The sequence below is a fragment of the Asparagus officinalis genome, chromosome 7, assembly GCF_001876935.1.
Source record: "Asparagus officinalis chromosome 7, Aspof.V1, whole genome shotgun sequence".
NCBI lineage: Eukaryota > Viridiplantae > Streptophyta > Magnoliopsida > Asparagales > Asparagaceae > Asparagus > Asparagus officinalis.
In genome coordinates, this window is record NC_033800.1 from 135,258,084 (window position 1) to 135,277,217 (window position 19,134).

Sequence of the window (19,134 nt, forward strand, 5' to 3'; positions counted from 1 at the left end):
GTTTTTAGCTTTGCATCACTATTTATCTGGGTTTAGAGTTTTTTTATGTACAACAGTACAAGTTATAACTATGTACATAAGTAAGTTTGGATGTAGTTTTTATTTGTTCTAGTATTCATCTGTGATTTGCTGAGTCATATACTCTATGGATTGCCTCCATAAATTTTATTTCATACCACATTACACTTTGCAACTACATGGCATATTTTCAAAGCTATAGATGAGTACACAGATTATAACTAAGAACAATACAATCATTTTCCAAATGATTAGTTGATGCTCTGCAATTTTTAATTCCCTCTTCAGCTTTTTGATTTTCATTGCCCTTTTATCTTCATCAATGTCCTCACTTTGTGATACATGATTTCTATTTCTACTGCACTCACCCGCTTTGTCGGCCCACTGAAAGAAGTTGCATTCCTTATTTGAGAACTTAGCGCAACCCCAATAATGTCTTACTCTATTTTTTCCATTTGCGCATAGCTTCATGGGTGTTGGAAGTTTGCATTTGCACCTAACTTCATATGGGGCACCCTCTACTTTGCTGTCCCATTGCCGCTCCATCAACCTGTAGTGGCTTTGTTGCTACGAATCTGGAAAAAATTAGAAGCCTGAAAAATTCTTACCTGGCTGAGATGTGCTATACTTTGATTGGGCTGTTGGTGGCTCATTATATAGGCCCCCAAGTGATATTGTTTGTTGAGCTGTTGTAGTCCCTACTAGCTGTTTTTTCTTGTGTTGGCTGACGGTCACTGTTTGTAACTAGCTGTTGCACAGCCAGCTTTAAGTGATGAAATATTAATAACTCTGCGGTAACTTCACCACAGGTATGTGTACACACTGATTTTTAGCCTCTTTCCTATTCTTCGGCTTTGAACCAAACACAACAGCTTTTATGAAAAGCTTTCTTTGATGGTGTTTTCCTTTTCTTTGGTGGTGAACCAATCATGGATTTTGGATATGCTTTCTTAATATTCACTTTATAACTGCATAACAAACACAAGTTATGGATTCCTGAATGATCCAAAAATTTTTTTGGAAATGGTTATTTGCCTTGGATTCCATTTCCATTATTTTATGGAAACGAACCAAACAGCCCCTTAGAGGATTCGAGGGACTAATACAAAATATGTAAGATTTGGGGGACTGTTATCCAGAAAAACCCATAGACATGTTAAGTGTTTAAGATTATCTTTTTGATGTCGCGTATTATGATATATCAGGGTCAATCACTGGTTCATCAGACCTATTACACTCCTATGACAATATAAATCCTATCAAAATAGCTTTCATACAGAAAATGTTTTAATGTCCATCCGTTTGGAGGACGTAAGTTCCAATATTCAAGTTTTTTTTAAGTTTAGTTGCATATAAACCCCCTAGCGTGGCTGTTTTTTTAAGTGATGGTTAAGTATGAAGTTTCCAATGTTTGAAAAAGTGCGTGAAAAAACCTCCACTTCAAAGAAATCTTGATTCACATTTTAGAATATAAACTCAGTTGTCAATCTCCATCAGGCAGGGACCTGACCAAATTGCCCATCTTTCTCTTTAAAAATTCTCTCTCTTGGATTAAGCAAAGATTATGACAAAATCTAGTAGCATTCCTAGCTTGATAAGGGTATTGGATAAGAGCCACGTCCCAATTGAGGAAACATCCCTATTACTGTTTCTTTACTTGTGTTTATTTTGACTTGCAATTAATAGTATTTCAATAGAGACAGAGCTATCAACATGAGAGAGCTTTTGATTCCCTACAAATAGCCGAGCATTGGTTTCTCCTTGCATTGCAACTCCTTCATTAATTTGCCCTTCGATATTCTTATTTCTTTCTTCTATTTGTCAGTGTAGTTGTTGAGAATATGGGTCTTCTTCATGAGCAGTTGCCTGCATTTCTTGAAGCTCTGAGCATTTTTGACAAGGATGGAGATGGTTTGTTTGATTTTTCTAGTATTTACATTTGTTTTAGACTTTTTGTTTTTGTTTTTTTTTTAATACGCCATTGTCATAATTTATCATGGCGTTGATTGTGCTCATGAATGGCCTGGTTTTATGGAGTTTATTGCATTCAGATTATATGCATTAATTCTGTTGTTTGGTGAAACAATGCATTGTTCCCTAGTTAATCGATGCATCATGAAATTATGAAGGTCAAATTTTACACAATACCCATGAACTTTTGTTGCTTATGACATCAATAATACATAGTAGTTGGACTCAGAATCGAACCTCTACATTTGCGGTCCAAATACATAGCATCAGGACTCGATTGTTGTGTCTTGTTCTCCCACAGGATGTTCTTCATTCAAATTTATTATCATAAATTCAAACTTATTATTCTACCGGCAGGTAACATTTATGCATATCATGACCATTCATGCTTCAAATACCATTATTCATGGCATTTGAACATTGGCCTATTAATTTAAAATGCATTAGTAATTCTATATGTTGTTGATAAATTTCTTTCTAAATAATTTTTTTTCCTTTATTGCTTTGAAGGTTACTCTATGATGGAGGAACTAGCAACTACTATCAAATCCTTAGGCCAGACTCCAAGCGAAGAAGAACAAATGCATGTAATAAGCAAAATTTATGTGAAGGGTGAAAAGAATATGGACTTTGCAGAGTTCTTAAATCAAATGACTAGAAAAATGAAGGTAAATATTTCTAATACTACTGTTTAAACAATTGACTAGATGGACTTAAAATAAATCCTAGGGCCTCTTTGGCAACTCCAAGTTAGACGAAACAAAATGAGTTTCAGCGCTGGCTCTAGTTTGGCACAGAACTAGACTAGGATTTCAACTGGTTTTGTTTGGCCAGTTTTGGCCTTGAAAGTAGTTTTGTTCAAGTCCAAACCTTTTTCTGGTCTAGAACTAAACTGCTTTAGGAAGGAGTTGACTTGATATAAAAAATTAGAGGGATATTTAACTTCCATGACTTGCAGGAAATTGATGCAGAGGAGGAACTCAGAGAAGTTTTTAAGGTCTTTGACAGGGATCAGAATGGCTATATAACAGCCAATGAGGTGAATTTATGGTCATAAGTTGCCGACAATTTTAGATGATATTTTTTCTATTGAGAGTTTTTTTTTTAATACAACAAATTTCATTGACTTGTTCTCTTCTGGTGCGTGTAGCTCAGGAATGTAATGATAAGCCTTGGAGAGAAATTAACACATGAAGAAACAGAGCAGATGATTAGAGAAGCTGATTTGGATGGCGACGGACAAGTGGATTATCAAGAATTTGTACAGATGATGGAAAAGATATAAGAAATGTCCTTGTCAAAATATACTGCTAAAACATCATTACAAGAGGTGAATTTTGTTCTTTCTGATCAAGTTGTTGAGAGGAGGTATTCTTTTTTTTTTAAGTAAACTTTGGTTATTGAGGAAAAAATAATCAAGCTTGATCCTTTTCCTTTTTTTGTCAAGAGAGATATGACTCATTATGCAGAAGGAAATGAAACTGTATCAGATACAAATAACAGAAGATTTACTGATGTCTCTAATCTATATAATTTCCGAAAGTAGTCCAAAATACTCTTTGAGTAGTCCAATCTTCAGTAAATAATTGAGGACATTGGGTATAGACTAATAGATCATTTTGTGAAATGAGCTATCAAATCGCTGACTTATGAGATCCTTGCTCTGCACCGATATGACTAATAAGGAGCTCACAAATCCCTATATTTTGGCAATCCATTTTCTTAAATGAGCTGTCGGTTTATTCTCACTATTTCCTAAATAATTTTGTTCTCTAAAGCTTTAGCAATTTGATGTTAAACGGCGGGAGTGCAGCCTAATAAGGCCCAAAGTTTTAACAGTGAAAAAATGACGCCGGTGTTATACTAGAGCTATTGGAGTATGGGCTGTCCTTTGTACAGTAGCCCATTGGCCTTTCCCAGAAAAAAGGGGCACAGTAGAAAGGAGGGCAGAAGTTAACTTAGATTGCCATAAAATATAATTAATTAAGAATTATATCATTGACAACTAGAGATCTTTGTGAAGTTAGAAAGCTATAAGAGAAAGTCTATCCCTTTTCCATCACATGCTAGAAAATTGATAAATAAAAATGACATTACATTAATCGAAGTTATTAGCATGTAAATCACATAAACTCGGTGTTGATAGATCGAACAGAAATAAATTTATTAGTATTTAATTCAATAATATAGCGTCAAATATTGTGACATTCTTGTGTAGTTTTTCTTTAAAATATCGGTAGTAAACCTTCTTTATTTGGAATGTAAATCCTCTTATTAATGCTTTTTGCATTGTGAAATCATAGTTTTTCCACTGCTTACTGGGCAATCTTGTTTGATGGTGTGGACCATAGTAGACAATTAATAATAATAATAATATCAAATGATCCAAAATGGTGGAAATAGCAAGATTTTGTTTCCATTTCTTTAAGCTCCTGTCGATGATGACTACATTCTAGGGGTGCATTCGGTCCGCATACGACTTAGATATGATGCTTATCATATCCATATCCGCTTACCCATCTCAGATACGGATATAGATATATCTCGGTAAGAAAAATTTATAACCATATCTGTTAAAATAGGATACGGTTACGGATATATATGCGGATATATAAACGGTTATGCATGCATATACAAAACAGATATGAGAAAACTAGATAGTATTGAGAAAAACATAGTTCATGTGATACAAAAGAGTTCGTTAATATGTCCATCATAACTGAAAAGTTAAGATTAGACATCTTGATCACCAAAATTAACCACAAATCCATATTCTAAGAATCGAAACTATCGTAAGTGTATAACTAATATGTATTCGGATATTTCGGATATGGATACAAATATTTCACTACAAAACCATATCTGTAACTATATTCTAGCGGATATATATTTGAGTAATCATATTCGTATCCTAACGGAAATGGTTACGGATATTTCCTCGGATACGAATATTGTTTAGCACCCCTACTACATTCCCTTCCAACCAAAAAGCACAAGGCTAGCTTAAACCTTTATAAACCCACAGTTGACTTATAAGTTGGTCAATACGAGATTAAATGGACCATAATAACCTCCATGCTGTTTTGGTGAAATCTTATTATTAGTCTCAGCATCACAGCGTTTAGGGAGTGTTTGTTTCAAAAAAAAAAAAAAAAAAAATAATAATAACATGGAAAGGAACTGGCAATGTTGCTGTTCAATTTTTTTTGGATTAAAACTTTCCTATTCTTGTGTTTGCTTCACGAAACAAAAATTGGAAAGCTTTTCTTAAAATAGAGAGTGATAAATTTTTGGTGGAAAGCAAATCCCAGCTGTTTGCTCGGAAGTGGGAAAGAAAGAGGTGGAAAGGGGAAAAATAATATTTGAATATTAGGAGATGATGAGATTGTTGTAGAGAAGTATTTGGGTGAGTTAGATGATCTCCAATGGGCCGGAAAAATCCGGCCCCTTAGCTAATATTAAGGGGATTGTAGGGGAAGTTGCACCAAGGAGCCGAAAAACTTTCCCCTTCACCTCAAACCCCTTAATTCTCTCCCCAAATTAAGGAGAATGTTAAACTCCCTTAACCTTCTCCTTATAATTTTATATTAATATTTTTTAATGAAGTTAATGTATAGTTAATCAAATTTAGTTTATGTATAATTAATTCAAAATTAAATAATTGAGTTATTAATATATAGTTAATTCAATTTGATTAATATTTTTAAAATGTACCCCTTATATTTTTTTATTATAAGTTTTTATTAATATTTTTTATTAATTACAGGTTGTTTTTCTAGTATAGGATGTTTTATTAATATTTTTATTAATTATTTGTTAAATTTTAATATGATTAATTAATTTAATTATTATATAAGGTAATTTCTTAATTTAAATTAATTAATAAAGTATTTTTAGTTATTAATATTTAATTATTTATTCATTTATAAATAAACCACATATTTAATTAAATTCTAATCTATAAAATTTAAACACTAAATATGAATAATTAAGAGGTAGGAGTACTTTTAAAGGGAACCATTGGAGGAGAACCTTCCCCTCACTTAAAAGTACCCCTAGATTAAGGGAGATTGCAGTGATCCTTTGGAGATGCTCGTATTATCACCACTCATACCCCTATTCATTACTCTTCTCTCTCTCTCTCTCTCTCTCTCTCTCTCTCTCTCTCATCTTCACAAGTGAGGAAAACCCCCCTAGATCTACATATTTTGACGCTGCAATTTTTAACTAAAAAAATAGGGCTTTCATCTACAACCTCCTTTGTGCTTCTTTGTGTGGAGAAACTCAAAAAATTCTGTTTTTCTGTCATAAGTCGACTCATGCACATGCATAAGTCGACTTATGGTAAGTCGACTTGTGTCTGTGCATAAGTCGACTTAAGTTCTGTTCTGAAATTATTGGTTTTAGTCTCTAGCAAGTCGACTTATCAGGACTGTTAAGTCGACTTACGTTTTGTTCTCTAGTTATTGCTTTTTGCTCTGCCAAGTCGACTTATAGCCCCTGTTAAGTCAACTTATAGGGGTTTTTTGCACGGTTTGGTTTCCTGTTTGAATTCTGTTTAGGGTTTCTATTTTGATATAAGTAGAGACATGTTTTTCTAGGGTTATTAATAAGAGATTTGAGATTGTACTGAGCATATTGAGAGGGAGAACTTGTGAGCAAATTAAGAGATTTGGTTTAGGGTTTATTTGAATGATTTTGTGAGATTGTAACCTTTTTAGTGAAATCTCCTCATTCTCTCCCCATGGACGTAGGCAAATTGCCGAACCACATATATCTCTATGTTTGGTTTGATTTACTGTATTTTGGATTAGATTGTGCTCGTGTTTGATTTGGTTATCTTCTCCCGTGACTCGAGGACTCGTTTGTTTGCCGAGCACTCTTCTGCAAAGGCGCGCAATAATTGGTATCAGAGCTCAGATTTTAGATCTAACGTTTTGATATTAGGTAGAGGAAGATTTGCCGTGGAAGCTTGGTTCTTGGAGTTCTAGGCTTCGGTAGAGATAGTGTTCGGGGTTGCAGTTGAAGATTTCGCTTTCCTCGTGTGGTTAGGAGTTCTATTTTGGAATCCATTCTAGGGTTCAGTTGGGTAACTTCTAAATTCTATAAAGTTTAAATTTTACTCTATAATTTGGAGTTTGTGAGTATGTGTGAAAAAGTTGGTGAAAGCAGCAAGATGGTGGGTATAGTTTAAGTTGGTTTTCAGAATACTAAAATTAGTGTGGTTAAATATGACGGTAAAATCAATTTTGGTTTGTGGATGAGTGACGTACAAGATGCGCTCAATGCTCAGAATTTGGAGGAGACCATCATGGTCCATAAGAGACCACCAAAATATGAAGAGGTAGTATGGAAAAAGATGAATATGAACGCTTGTGGGGCGATCAGATCCCGTTTGGAACATGAGCTAAAATATGATGTGATTGGGGTGACATCTGCAATGAAGATGTGAGAAATTCTTAATAACAAGTACCTTACGAAGAGTGTTGAGAAGAGATTGTACTTGCTGCGTAGGTTATTTAGATTTTAGATGTCCATGGGCACCTCACTAGCAGTTCATGTAAACAACTACACTAAGTTATTGTCAGACTTGGTGAATGTTGATGAGAAGATATCAGATGAGTACAATGTGATTATTTTATTAGGCTCATTACCGGATGATGAGCATGATACCTTTGTGCTTAGTTTGTTGAATGAGAGATCTTCTATCAGCTATAGTGAAGTAACTAACGCTTTGACGAACTATGATTTGAGGTGGGAGGACAAGAAGACTTTCCACGCTAGTACTTCAAGAGAGGCTTTGTCGACGAGAGGTAGAAGCGCATATCCGAGAGGTGGCAATAGAGGCAGGTCAAAGTCGAGAGGCCATCACTAGTTATTAAAGAACCAATGTACATTTTGCAAAGAGCAGGGGTATTGGAAGAGAGACTGTCCAAAGCTTAAGGAGAAGGAGAATGGCAAGAAAAAGGACAAGAAGACCAACGAGATTCAGATGATTCGAGCTTTTCTCTACTGATTACTCCGGAGGTGAACCACTTAGATGCATCAGATTGTATGCTTGATTCTGACGCTACTTATCATGTTACTCCTAGGCAAGATTGGTTTGTATCATTTGAGAGACTCGATGAGGGTATTGTTGTCATGGGAAATCATCAATCCCATGGCATTTGTGGGATAGGTATCGTGAGGATTCCGATGCACGATGGAGTAGTTCGTAACTTGAAGGAGGTGAGATTTGTTCCTCAGGTGAAGAAGAATCTTATCTCAGTTAGAGCTTTAGAGGCAAAGCGATTCAAGGTGACCTTTGAGGATGCTGTAGCAAAGGTTACTAAGGGATTGTAGGGTGTAAATTCGATTTCCCAAAAATAGGGAGTTTCGTTTGTATTGATAAGAAAGCTTATTACAAACTAATAATCAAATGTTTACAACAGAAGCGGAGGGAATGCCCTCCTTGTTTAACGTGGGTTCCTCGGTGGCGATAGGACGCCTCGCTCGGTGCTCGTGCCGAGTCTGCTTCCCTTGGACGATCCAATCGAAGTTGCTGCCGGAGCTTCAGTTCTCAAATGAGGGAGCCTTTGGCAAAGGTCCAGGTTCAACCTTTGGGAGATTAGCCAGCAGAATATGCAACAGCCAATCCCCCCTTCATGCTGGCTGAAGATGGGTTTTAATAGGCAAGGGATGGCATGTGCCATCCCTTGGTTCATGAGATTTGACCACTGATAGAGGTGAGGGAGCCAGCCGCCCTAGCTGTGGGATGTGACCACTTAGGGGGTCCTGTCAGCCACCCTAGCTGTGGGATGTGACCACTTAGGGGGTCCTATCAGCCGCCCTATTCTTGCTAGGTGAGGAGCATCATGCTTTCTCCCTTGATTTGTGGGATATGACCACTGATGTAACTGTTCCCATACTCCAAGTGGGCAGTTGATAGTGAGCTGGCGAGTCTGCAGCTTGGGTCTGCAGGCGAGCTTAGGACTGCAGGCAGACTTGGGTCTGCAGGCGAGCTTGCAGGCGAGCTGAGTCTGCAGGCGAGCTTGTGACTGCAGGAAGACTTGGGTCTGCAGGTAAGCTCGAGTGTGCAGGCGAGCTTATGACTGCAGGAAAACTTGGGTCTGCAGGCGAGCTTGTAGGCGAACTAGGTCTGTAGGCGAGCTCAGGTGTGCAGCCAGACTTGGGTCTTGATCGTGCAGGCGAAATTCGAGCTGCAGGCGAGCTCCTGAGTATGGATCGAAGAATAGGCCGTAACTTTCAAACCGTTAGTCGGAATTGGACGAATTATATATGAAAATTGCCAATCTCGACGAGATGGAGCCATCCGAACCTAGCTGAAGGCTTTGGTTCGCTTCCTCCATTTCGCCAAATTCCTTACGGTTTGGAAGATATCTGTGTTTTCTCCTTTTTAGCAGTTTTGTTATGAACTTCCCTGATAAGGATTTAAAGGAAATTTTTATTGTCTACAAAACCCCCTCCAAAGTTTTTAGACCTGAATCAGGCCGTATGTGGTCTGGAACACTTTGGATATGAAGACCTGTAAAGTGATCCCTGCTCAGATGGAGTGAGGAGCCCTCCAATGAGTTCGGTGAAGTTGACCTCTTCACTCGCAGCTGATGATCACCTTCTAGGATTTTGAGCAAACCCTCAGCTATCAACGGACTTGATTCGTCTTTACCAACTGCCGTTTGAGTTGGACTAGCTATTCTCTTGCCCTTAGCATGGTAAGTTGTCGAGGAGTTTCTCTTAGGCTCAATGCTAAAATTTCTCCTCTATCCTTAGCCTTTCGAGGCGTTTGGATTAAGAGAGTAGGGAGCAGTTTAACCTCATATACCAGTCGGAGGGTAGGATCAATTTATACTCGTGTACTTGTCGGAGTGAAGGAGCAGTTTAGCCTCGTGCACCGGTTGGAGGAAAGGAGCAATTTATACTCTTGCACCAGTGGGAGTAAAGGAGCAGTTTATACTCTTGCACCAGTGGGAGTATAAGGGGGCATTTTAGACTCATGCACCAGTTGGAGGCTAGGGAACAGTTTATACTCGTATACCCGTTGAAGTCTAGGGGGGAAGCTTATCTTCTCTTAGGGCAAAGATGAAGACGAACCCTGATTTGTCTTCTCTTGGGGCAAAGACGAACCCTGAAATAGCAGCACATCGCATAGTAGGCCACTATCAAACAACAACGCCTTTTATAGGAAAGACGGTGCTGGGAGAATCAAATCGTTCAGGGACGTATGAGTATGACGACTGATCGGACAACGTCATTTGCGGGAATGACGGTGTCGGCTAGCAGAGGTAATCGTTAACATGATAGGAATTGCCGCGATCGGAGCGACTTTGAGGACCTACCATCCTTTTGAAGAGGATTGGTAAGTTGATTTTGTCAGAGGTGTAGTGTTAACATGACAGTGGGAGTTTATTGCGATTTGAGCAACTCTATGGACCTACCATCCTATTGAAGAGGACTGGTAAGTTGATTTGTCAGAGGTGACCGTTAACATGACAGTGGGGGTCCCGCCATCCTATTGAAGAGGATTGGCGGGGGATTGTGGCTTTGGTCCTAACTATCTGAAGGTTTGACCAAGTGGGAGTTTGGTGCAGCCCACCTGAACTGCTAGTCTCACCTATTTTGAGCGGTTCGCCATAGCCGGGAACCTTGCTCAAGAAGTGAAGCTCGCCTAAACTGTTAGGCTCGCCTGATTTGAGCGGTTCGTCGAAACTGGGAACCTTGCTCAAAGAGATGGGCTCGCCTAAACTGCTAGGCTCGCCTGTTTTGAGCGGTTCGCCAAAATTGAGCACCTTGCTCACAGAGTGGGGCTCGCCTAAACTGGTAGGCTCTCGCCTGATTTGAGCGGTTCGCCAAAACTGGGAACCTGACTCAAAGAGATGGGCTCGCCTAAACTGTTAGGCTTGCCTGATTTGAGCGGTTCGCCGAAACTGGGAACCTGGCTCAAGAAGTGGAAGTGGAGGGAATAGTTTAACCTCTTATACCAGTTGGAGGATTAGAAGAAGCAGTTTATACTCGTGTACTTGTCGGAGTGAAGGAGCAGTTTAGCCTCGTGCACTGGTTGGAGGAAAGGAGCAATTTATACTCTTGCACCAGTGGGAGTAAAGGAGCAGTTTATACTCTTGCACCAGTGGGAGTATAAGGGGGCAGTTTAGACTCATGCACCAGTTGGAGTCTAGGGAACAATTTATACTCGTATACCCGTTGGTGTCTAGGGGGGAAGCTTATCTTCTCTTAGGGCAAAGATGAAGACGAACCCTGATTTGTCTTCTCTTGGGGCAAAGACGAACCCTGAAATAGCAGCACATCGCATAGTAGGCCACTATCAAACAACAACGCCTTTTATGGGAAAGACGGTGCTGGGAGAATCAAATCGTTCAGGGACGTATGAGTGTGACGATTGATTGGACAACATCATTTGCGGGAATGATGGTGTCGGCTATCAGAGGTAATCGTTAACATGATAGGGATTGCCGCGATCGGAGCGACTTTGAGGACCTACCATCCTTTTGAAGAGGATTGGTAAGTTGATTTTGTCAGAGGTGACCGTTAACATGACAGTGGGGGTCCCGCCATCCTATTGAAGAGGATTGGCGGGGGATTGTGGCTTTGGTCCTAACTATCTGAAGGTTTGACCAAGTGGGAGTTTGATGAAGCCCACCTGAGATGCTAGTCCCGCCTGGTCTGAGCGGTTCGCCTGTACCGGGAACCTAGCTCAAGAAGTGAAGCTCGCCTAAACTGTTAGGCTCGGCTGATTTGAGCGGTTCGCCAGTACTGGGAACCTGGCTCAAGAAGCGGAGCTCGCCTAAACTGTTAGGCTCGCCTGATTTGAACGGTTCACCCGTACTAGGAACCTGGCTCAAAGAGATGGGCTCGCCTAAACTGTTAAGCTCGCCTGATTTGAGCGGTTCGCCGAAACTGGGAACCTGGCTCAAAGAGGCCGTCCTATTGAAGAGGACTAACGGGGAAATTTGGAGGAGACTATCAGAGGTAATAGTTAACTTGATAGTTTTGTGGGCCCGCCGTCCTATTGAAGAGGATCAACGGGGGAAATAGTAGGATATAAGGAAATGGTCTCCACTACCAAGGTATCTTGGTCATCATCTCCTCGAAACTCATGCGGGTCTTCGTCACCCATATGCTTGAGCATGCTCTCGACTTGTTCTCCTTGGCGGAGTAAGTCTTTCCATGAGCGAGCTTCAACAACGCCCATATTGGACAGAACGCTGATGGAGAGATTGTTCCGGCACATCTCGATGAGCGTGGCCTCGGAAACTCGATCGCGGGAATGCAACGATCGGTTTCTGAATCTCTTGACAAAGCTGCTTACAGACTCTGTCTTCCTCTGCTTCACAGTTAGCAGGGTGGCCATAGATACTTCTGTGTCATCATCGAAGAATCTGGCCACGAAGAGCCTTTCCATGTCCTTCCAGCAGGTGATGGACCCAGGCTCCAATCTGCGAAACCATTCAAAAGCGACCCCCTTGAGGGTACCAATGAACAGTCGAGTCATAATGGGATCGTTTCCCACTATGTGTCCAGTTTGCGCCTGGAAGTAGTAGATGTGCTGGGTAGGAGAACCCTTTCCATTGAACTGCAGGAGGTCCAGCGGCTCGAACTTTGCCGGGTAGGAGACCGCATCCCATTCAATTGGATACGGTCTGACAACTCCCAGCTTGCTCACATGTTTCTGGAGCTTCAAGGCGTCGAGTTGACTTTGGAGATCGTTAAACCTCTTGTCTCTCGGGTTATGGCCCGAAGATGACGCTCCTCTAGATGACTCGGATGAGGAGTGAGATGGAGTAGGCACCCGCTCTTTGTGCTTCAAGGATTTATGCGAAGCCCGCGAAGTCCTCTCTCTCTTCCTCTTCTTCTCGCTCAGGAGCTGCTCCAACATCTCCTTCAGGGAGTCGATGGTTGCTTGTTGCTTGCTCGTCGAGTCTCCTGGATATCTCATCAGGGATATCGGTCATGTGCACATTTGTGTGCTCGCCCTGAACTGAGCTTGAAGTCTGCGACATTGCCACTTCTAAGCAATCGTCGTCATCGTTGTCAGAGACGGACGTCAGACCCGTGCCAGCAAACGGGTTGGCCACCCCCATTTGAGCGTGAGCGTGTTGGCGAGGTTCAGGCTGGCGAGGTTCGCCCGTCAGGCGAGATTGGTACAGTGTGCCTGCGCCTGTCTGGCGAGCTGTTGCTTCGCCTTTCTGGCGATCTTGGGCCGTCAGGCGAGCTTGGTGAAGTTCGCTTGTTTGACGAAGCCCTCTTAAACTGCAGAGTTCGCCAGGTGCCCTTGGTTCGCCAAAATTGAACACCTTGCTCACAGAGTGGGGCTCGCCTAAATTGCTAGGCTCGTCCGATTTGAGCGGTTCGCCAAAACTGGGAACCTGGCTCAAGAGGTTGGGCTTGCCTAAGCCGTCAGACTCGCCCGATTTGAGCGGTTCGCCGAAACTGGGAACCTAGCTCAAAGAGATGGGCTTGCCTAAACTGCTAGGCTCGCCCGATTTGAGCGGTTCGCCAAAAATGGGAACCTGACTCAAGAGGTTGATTCCTCTCAAGCCTGAATAATAATTCAGGCTGTCGTGGGGGATGAGGGATTGCGCCTCGAGACGAGCGAGAGCTTTTCGTTGTCGCTGTTTGGATCTTTTTGAACGAGGAGCGTTCATGTTGACGGCGGAGGCGTAGTCTGCGTCGACACGAATGGTTGATTCCTCTTGCACAGGGGTCTACGAGGATCGTTCATCGACCCATTCAGTAGCCCTTATAAAAGACCCCCCTGCCTCGGCTTGGGTAGATCCCTCAGGCTTGGTTGCCTCGGCCTCTTGGGGCTGGGCTACCCGCACGACTCTGCAGCCATTGCGAGATGTGTTGCCGCCAGAAGAGGACGATTGTAAGAAAAGACCCCCCTGCCTCGGCTTGGGTAGATCCCTCAGGCTTGGTTGCCTCGGCCTCTTGGGGCTGGGCTACCCGCACGACTCTGCAGCCATTGCGAGATGTGTTGCCGCCAGAAGAGGACGATTGTAAGTACCCCTCGAATTTGATCACAAGGGACTCAACAGTAGTCCCTGTAGCAACTTCGTCAAACTGCGCCACCACCAATTCATCTGAATGAACGGATTCTCCCACTGTGGTCGCCATCTTCTGTAGGGTGAAAATTTGATTCTTCCGAAGAAAGGAGTTTCGTTTGTATTTATAAGAAAGCTTATTACAAACTAACAAATCAAATGTTTACAACAGAAGCGGAGGGAATGCCCTCCTTGTTTAACGTGGGTTCCTCGGTGGCGATAGGACGCCTCGCTCGGTGCTCGTGCCGAGTCTGCTTCCCTTGGACGATCCGATCGAAGTTGCTGCCGGAGCCGGAGCTTCAGTTCTCAAATGAGGGAGCCTTTGGCAAAGGTCCAGGTTCAACCTGTTGGCCTTCTTGTTTTGATGATGTTTAACAAACAATTTATCACTAATGTTGTTTGTCTAGTATTTGTGTTTTCTTATTTATTATAGACAAACAACGTAGTCGGAGGATGGATGGATTGCGCCATAACGACGATATCAAATGGAGGTTGGCGGAATTGTGGAGTGAAGCAACATGCAATTCATAGTTAAAGATCAAGTTCAAGCTTCATCCGTGAGATTACCAAGTCAAGCTTATTAAGATCAAGATCATTGCCTTGGGTAATTTAGTTTGGAGGGGAGGTGGGGGTATTTTATATTATGGTGTGTTAGTACGTTTAGCTCAATCAAGTATACAACATACACGTTTGGTTTTTGTATATATACTAGTTATATATATACATATATGTTTGCGTTTGATAGGTTTCAAGTTTTACTATCGAAACCAAATGAATAGAATGGCCGAAAATACTATTTTCATGTTTATATGCCTATATATGAATTCACCTTTAACAAGGCTTATATTTAATGAAATCATATTTAGTGTTTTGAATATAGTTGCATAGAATATGCAATTTTCTTTGAAAATATTGTATCTTAGTTTATAGACTTCAATATCAGTTTATACATGTTTTTACTAAGTCTATAATAAACACTTACAATGTTTCAAAAGTTTGCGTTATGCTCAAACATCAAAAATTCCAAGTATCTCATTAATTTTTCATGTTTTTTGGACTAGTTTGTAAAATGCATAATTTTCATTTGGAAGTCCTTCTAATTAACCAGTCGCCTGCTAGCATGTATCGATCATGTCTACAATCATTTCCAAAGTTTTTACATTTTTGCGAATTTATTTTGCTTATTGGTTAAACAGGTTTTAAAATCAGCTCTAAAACGATTGTTCTTCGCGATTCAGTTTTCGTCGACCGGTACGGTCGACCCGGTCAATTGACCATCGTTCAGTATTTTTCCAGAGAATCGTCGCTCGACCGGTCCGGTCGACCGAGAGCTCAATCGGTCGACCGACAGAATTTCCCGGTCGACCGACGTTAGTCCAGAAAGTTTCTTCGTGTTATTGCTCATCATCGGTCGACCGAACGGGATTTTCCGTCGACCGGACAAATCAGACCGTTGTCTTTTAATGGCTCTTCTCGTGCAGCTGTTTGCTGGGGTTTTGGTCATTTTGTTTTGGGGCGGTTTGCTGAGATTTCTAGTGTATATATCCCCATTGCTGATGTCTTTCAACTAACACAAGAGCAGTTTAAAAACAAGTTTAAGAAAGTTTTAATCAAGGGTTTATGTTTGGTTTAAGTGTGTTTATAAGCTTTTAAGCATTTGAGTGTTTTGGTTTTGTGAATCACTTCCACAAGAGCTTGAGGAGATCATCTATTGGTGTTTGAGCATCCAACTCTTCTCCTTCCACTCTTGATCTATTGAGAAGTTTTCTAAACTCAATCTAGCTTCATATTTTATATTGTTTGATTATCTTTTTATTAAGCTAGTGTTCATATTGAGTTTAGTTGATTTTATTATCTCTTTGTTCACACACAACCTATTGAGCTTATTGTATTTACATTCATAGTATAATTTTGGGTTGTGAGATTAGTGACTTAGAGTTGTGCTTAATTGAGTTCTCACCTTGTTTAGAGAACAATCAATTGATTTATCTTGTGCTTAATTGTGAAGATTCACTTGTAATACACTTGTACACCGAGAGAAGTATGTGGTGAGAGACGGGGTCGAATCCAAGAGGAGTGGCGTCGGTTGACGTGCCTAGGGAGAGGTTGTAACCGAGCACTTGAGGAGGAGGACACGGGCTAGGACCAACACTTAGTGTGTGAGGTGTGATTACATAGTGATTGTATTGTGAGGTGTAAACGTTGTTCGGGTGAACGTAGAAAACCCGGTTGTGATAGTGGAGATCTCCTCGAGGTGAGGAGCGGAGACGTAGGTCAAGTGGTTAGACCGAACTCCGTGATCATATCGTTTTGTTTGTGATTGCATTGGCGTTCTTATTCTTGTTTTCATATCTTATATCGCCTTTGTGTATTGCTCATCATATTACCCTATCACTTGTGTAGATTGTTTATTTTACCCTTGTGTTAGTTCATATATCCTTGCTCATATATTTGTAATATCTCATTGATAGGATATATTCATTTGTTCATATTGCCTTATCCTAGCTAATGTATGTATTTTATACTTGCTAGGATAACTTATTAATTAGTTTTAATTGGCATTTAATCGGATTAGATTAGCATAAGACCCTAATCACCCCCCCCTCTAGGGTCTAACACAACCTTTGGGAGATTAGCCAGCAGAATATGCAACAGCCAATCCCCCCTTCATGCTGGCTGAAGATGGGTTTTAATAGGAAGGGGATGGCATGGGCCATCCCTTGATTCATGAGATTTGACCACTGATAGAGGTGAGGGAGCCAGCCGCCCTAACTATGGGATGTGACCACTTAGGGGGTCCTGTCAGCCACCCTAGCTGTGGGATGTGACCACTTAGGGGGTCCTGTCAGCCGCCCTATTTTTGCTAGGTACTGTGGACGGCCATCTGACGGGCCTGGAGTATTGTGCCCTCTCCCTTGATTTGTGGGATTTGACCACTGATGTAACTGTTCCCATACTCCAAGTGGGCAGTTGACAGTGAGCTGGCGAGTCTGCAGCTTGGGTCTGCAGGCGAGCTTGCAGGCGAACTGGGTCTGCAGGCGGATTTGAGACTGCAGGCAGAGCTGGGGATTGCAGGCAGACTTGGGTCTGCAGGCGGATTTGGGACTGCAGGCGAATTTCGAGTTGTAGGCGAGCTTCAACTGCAGGCGAAGCTGGGGACTGCAAACGAACCTGGGTCTGCAGGCGATCTTCCGAGCTGCAGGCGAGCTCCTGAGCATGGATCGAAGAATAGGCCGTAACTTTCAAACCGTAAGTCGGAATTGGACGAATTATATATGAAAATCGCCTATCTCGACGAGATGGAGCCATCAGAACCTAGCCAAAGGATTTGGTTCGCTTCCTCCATTTCACCAAATTCCTTACGGTTTGGGAGATATCTGCGTTTTCTCCTTTTTAGCAGTTTTGTTCTGAACTTCTCTGATAAGGATTTAAAGACAATTTTTATTGTCTACAAAACCCCCTCCAAAGTTTTCAGACCTAAATCAGGCCGTATGGGGTCTGGAACACTTTGGATATGAAGACCTATAAAGTGATCCCTGCTCAGATGGAGTGAGGAGCCCTCCAATGAGCTCGGTGAAGTTGACCTTTTCACTCGCAGCTGATGATCGCCTTCTAGGATTTTGAGCAAACCCTCAGCTATCAACGGACTTGATTCGTCTTTACCAACTGCCGTTTGAGTTGGACTAGCCATGCTCTTGCCCTTAGCATGGTAAGTTGTCGAGGAGTTTCTCTTAGGCTCAATGCTAAAATTTCTCCTCTATCCTTAGCCTTTCGAGGCGTTTGGATTAAGAGAGTAGGGAGCAGTTTAACCTCATATACCAGTCGGAGGGTAGGAGCAATTTATACTCGTGTACTTGTCGGAGTGAAGGAGCAGTTTAGCCTCGTGCACCGGTTGGAGGAAAGGAGCAATTTATACTCTTGCACCAGTGGGAGTAAAGGAGCAGTTTATACTCTTGCACTAGTGGGAGTATAAGGGGGCATTTTAGACTCATGCACCAGTTGGAGTCTAGGGAACAATTTATACTCGTATACCCGTTGGAGTCTAGGGGGAAGCTTATCTTCTCTTAGGGCAAAAATGAAGACGAACCCTGATTTGTCTTCTCTTGGGGCAGAGACGAACCCTGAAATAGCAGCACATCGCATAATAGGCCACTATCAAACAACAACGCCTTTTATGGGAAAGACGGTGCCGGGAGAATCAAATCGTTCAGGGACGTATGAGTATGATGACTGATCGGACAACGTCATTTGCGGGAATGACGGTGTCGGCTATCAGAGGTAATCGTTAACATGATAGGAATTGCCACGATCGGAGCGACTTTGAGGACCTACCATCCTTTTGAAGAGGATTGGTAAGTTGATTTTGTCAGAGGTGACCGTTAACATGACAGTGGGGGTCCCGCCATCCTATTGAAGAGGATTAGCGGGGGATTGTGGTTTTGGTCCTAACTATCTGAAGGTTTGACCAAGTGGGAGTTTGGTGCAGCCCACCTGAACTGCTAGTCTCACCTGTTTTGAGCGGTTCGCCATAGCCGGGAACCTGGCTCAAGAAGTGGAGCTCTGAGGGATTTAATTGCAATAAAAAAAGAAACTTCTTTTCTGGATCTGATCCCTAATTTATTTCGCAGATCATCATGTCGCGTGTCCCGAGAGGTCGCTCCCCTGTTGCGTTGACTGATGACGTGCCTCCCTCATATGCTGGTGAGCTATTTTTTGGAAATTTACAAATTAGTCCATTGTTTCTTGGAAATTTGCAAATTAGTCCTTTTTACCCCACGTTGTTCTTCTTGGTGAGGCAATCGGGAAGAGCCTTAATTCTCCTTGGTGAGGATCGACGCTTTAAAGATATGTTTTACTTGGTCAAAACCATATCTCAAAATAAAGGGGGCGTTTTGGCGCTGTATTGTGCCTTATAAGGCAGGGATATATTGTCGATATACCCCATCTTATGAATGCACAACGTGGCCAAACCGTCTCACCCTTTATAAGGCAATGACTCTATCTTACCCATTCGTAAGATGAGTTCAATTTCCTTTTATAACTGGAATTAACAAACGTTTAATTGCTTGTTTTCAGCTGAGTATCC

General features: G+C 41.7%; 1 protein-coding gene across 1 annotated transcript; it reads left to right on the plus strand.

The window, feature by feature from the left end:
• Positions 1,823-3,413, plus strand: LOC109850671 (calmodulin-like). The gene is made up of 4 exons (XM_020420727.1): positions 1,823-1,929; positions 2,500-2,657; positions 2,948-3,028; positions 3,140-3,413. Exons 1-4 carry the CDS (start codon positions 1,860-1,862, stop codon positions 3,272-3,274), a joined length of 444 nt encoding a protein of 147 aa, XP_020276316.1. The 5' UTR covers positions 1,823-1,859; the 3' UTR covers positions 3,275-3,413.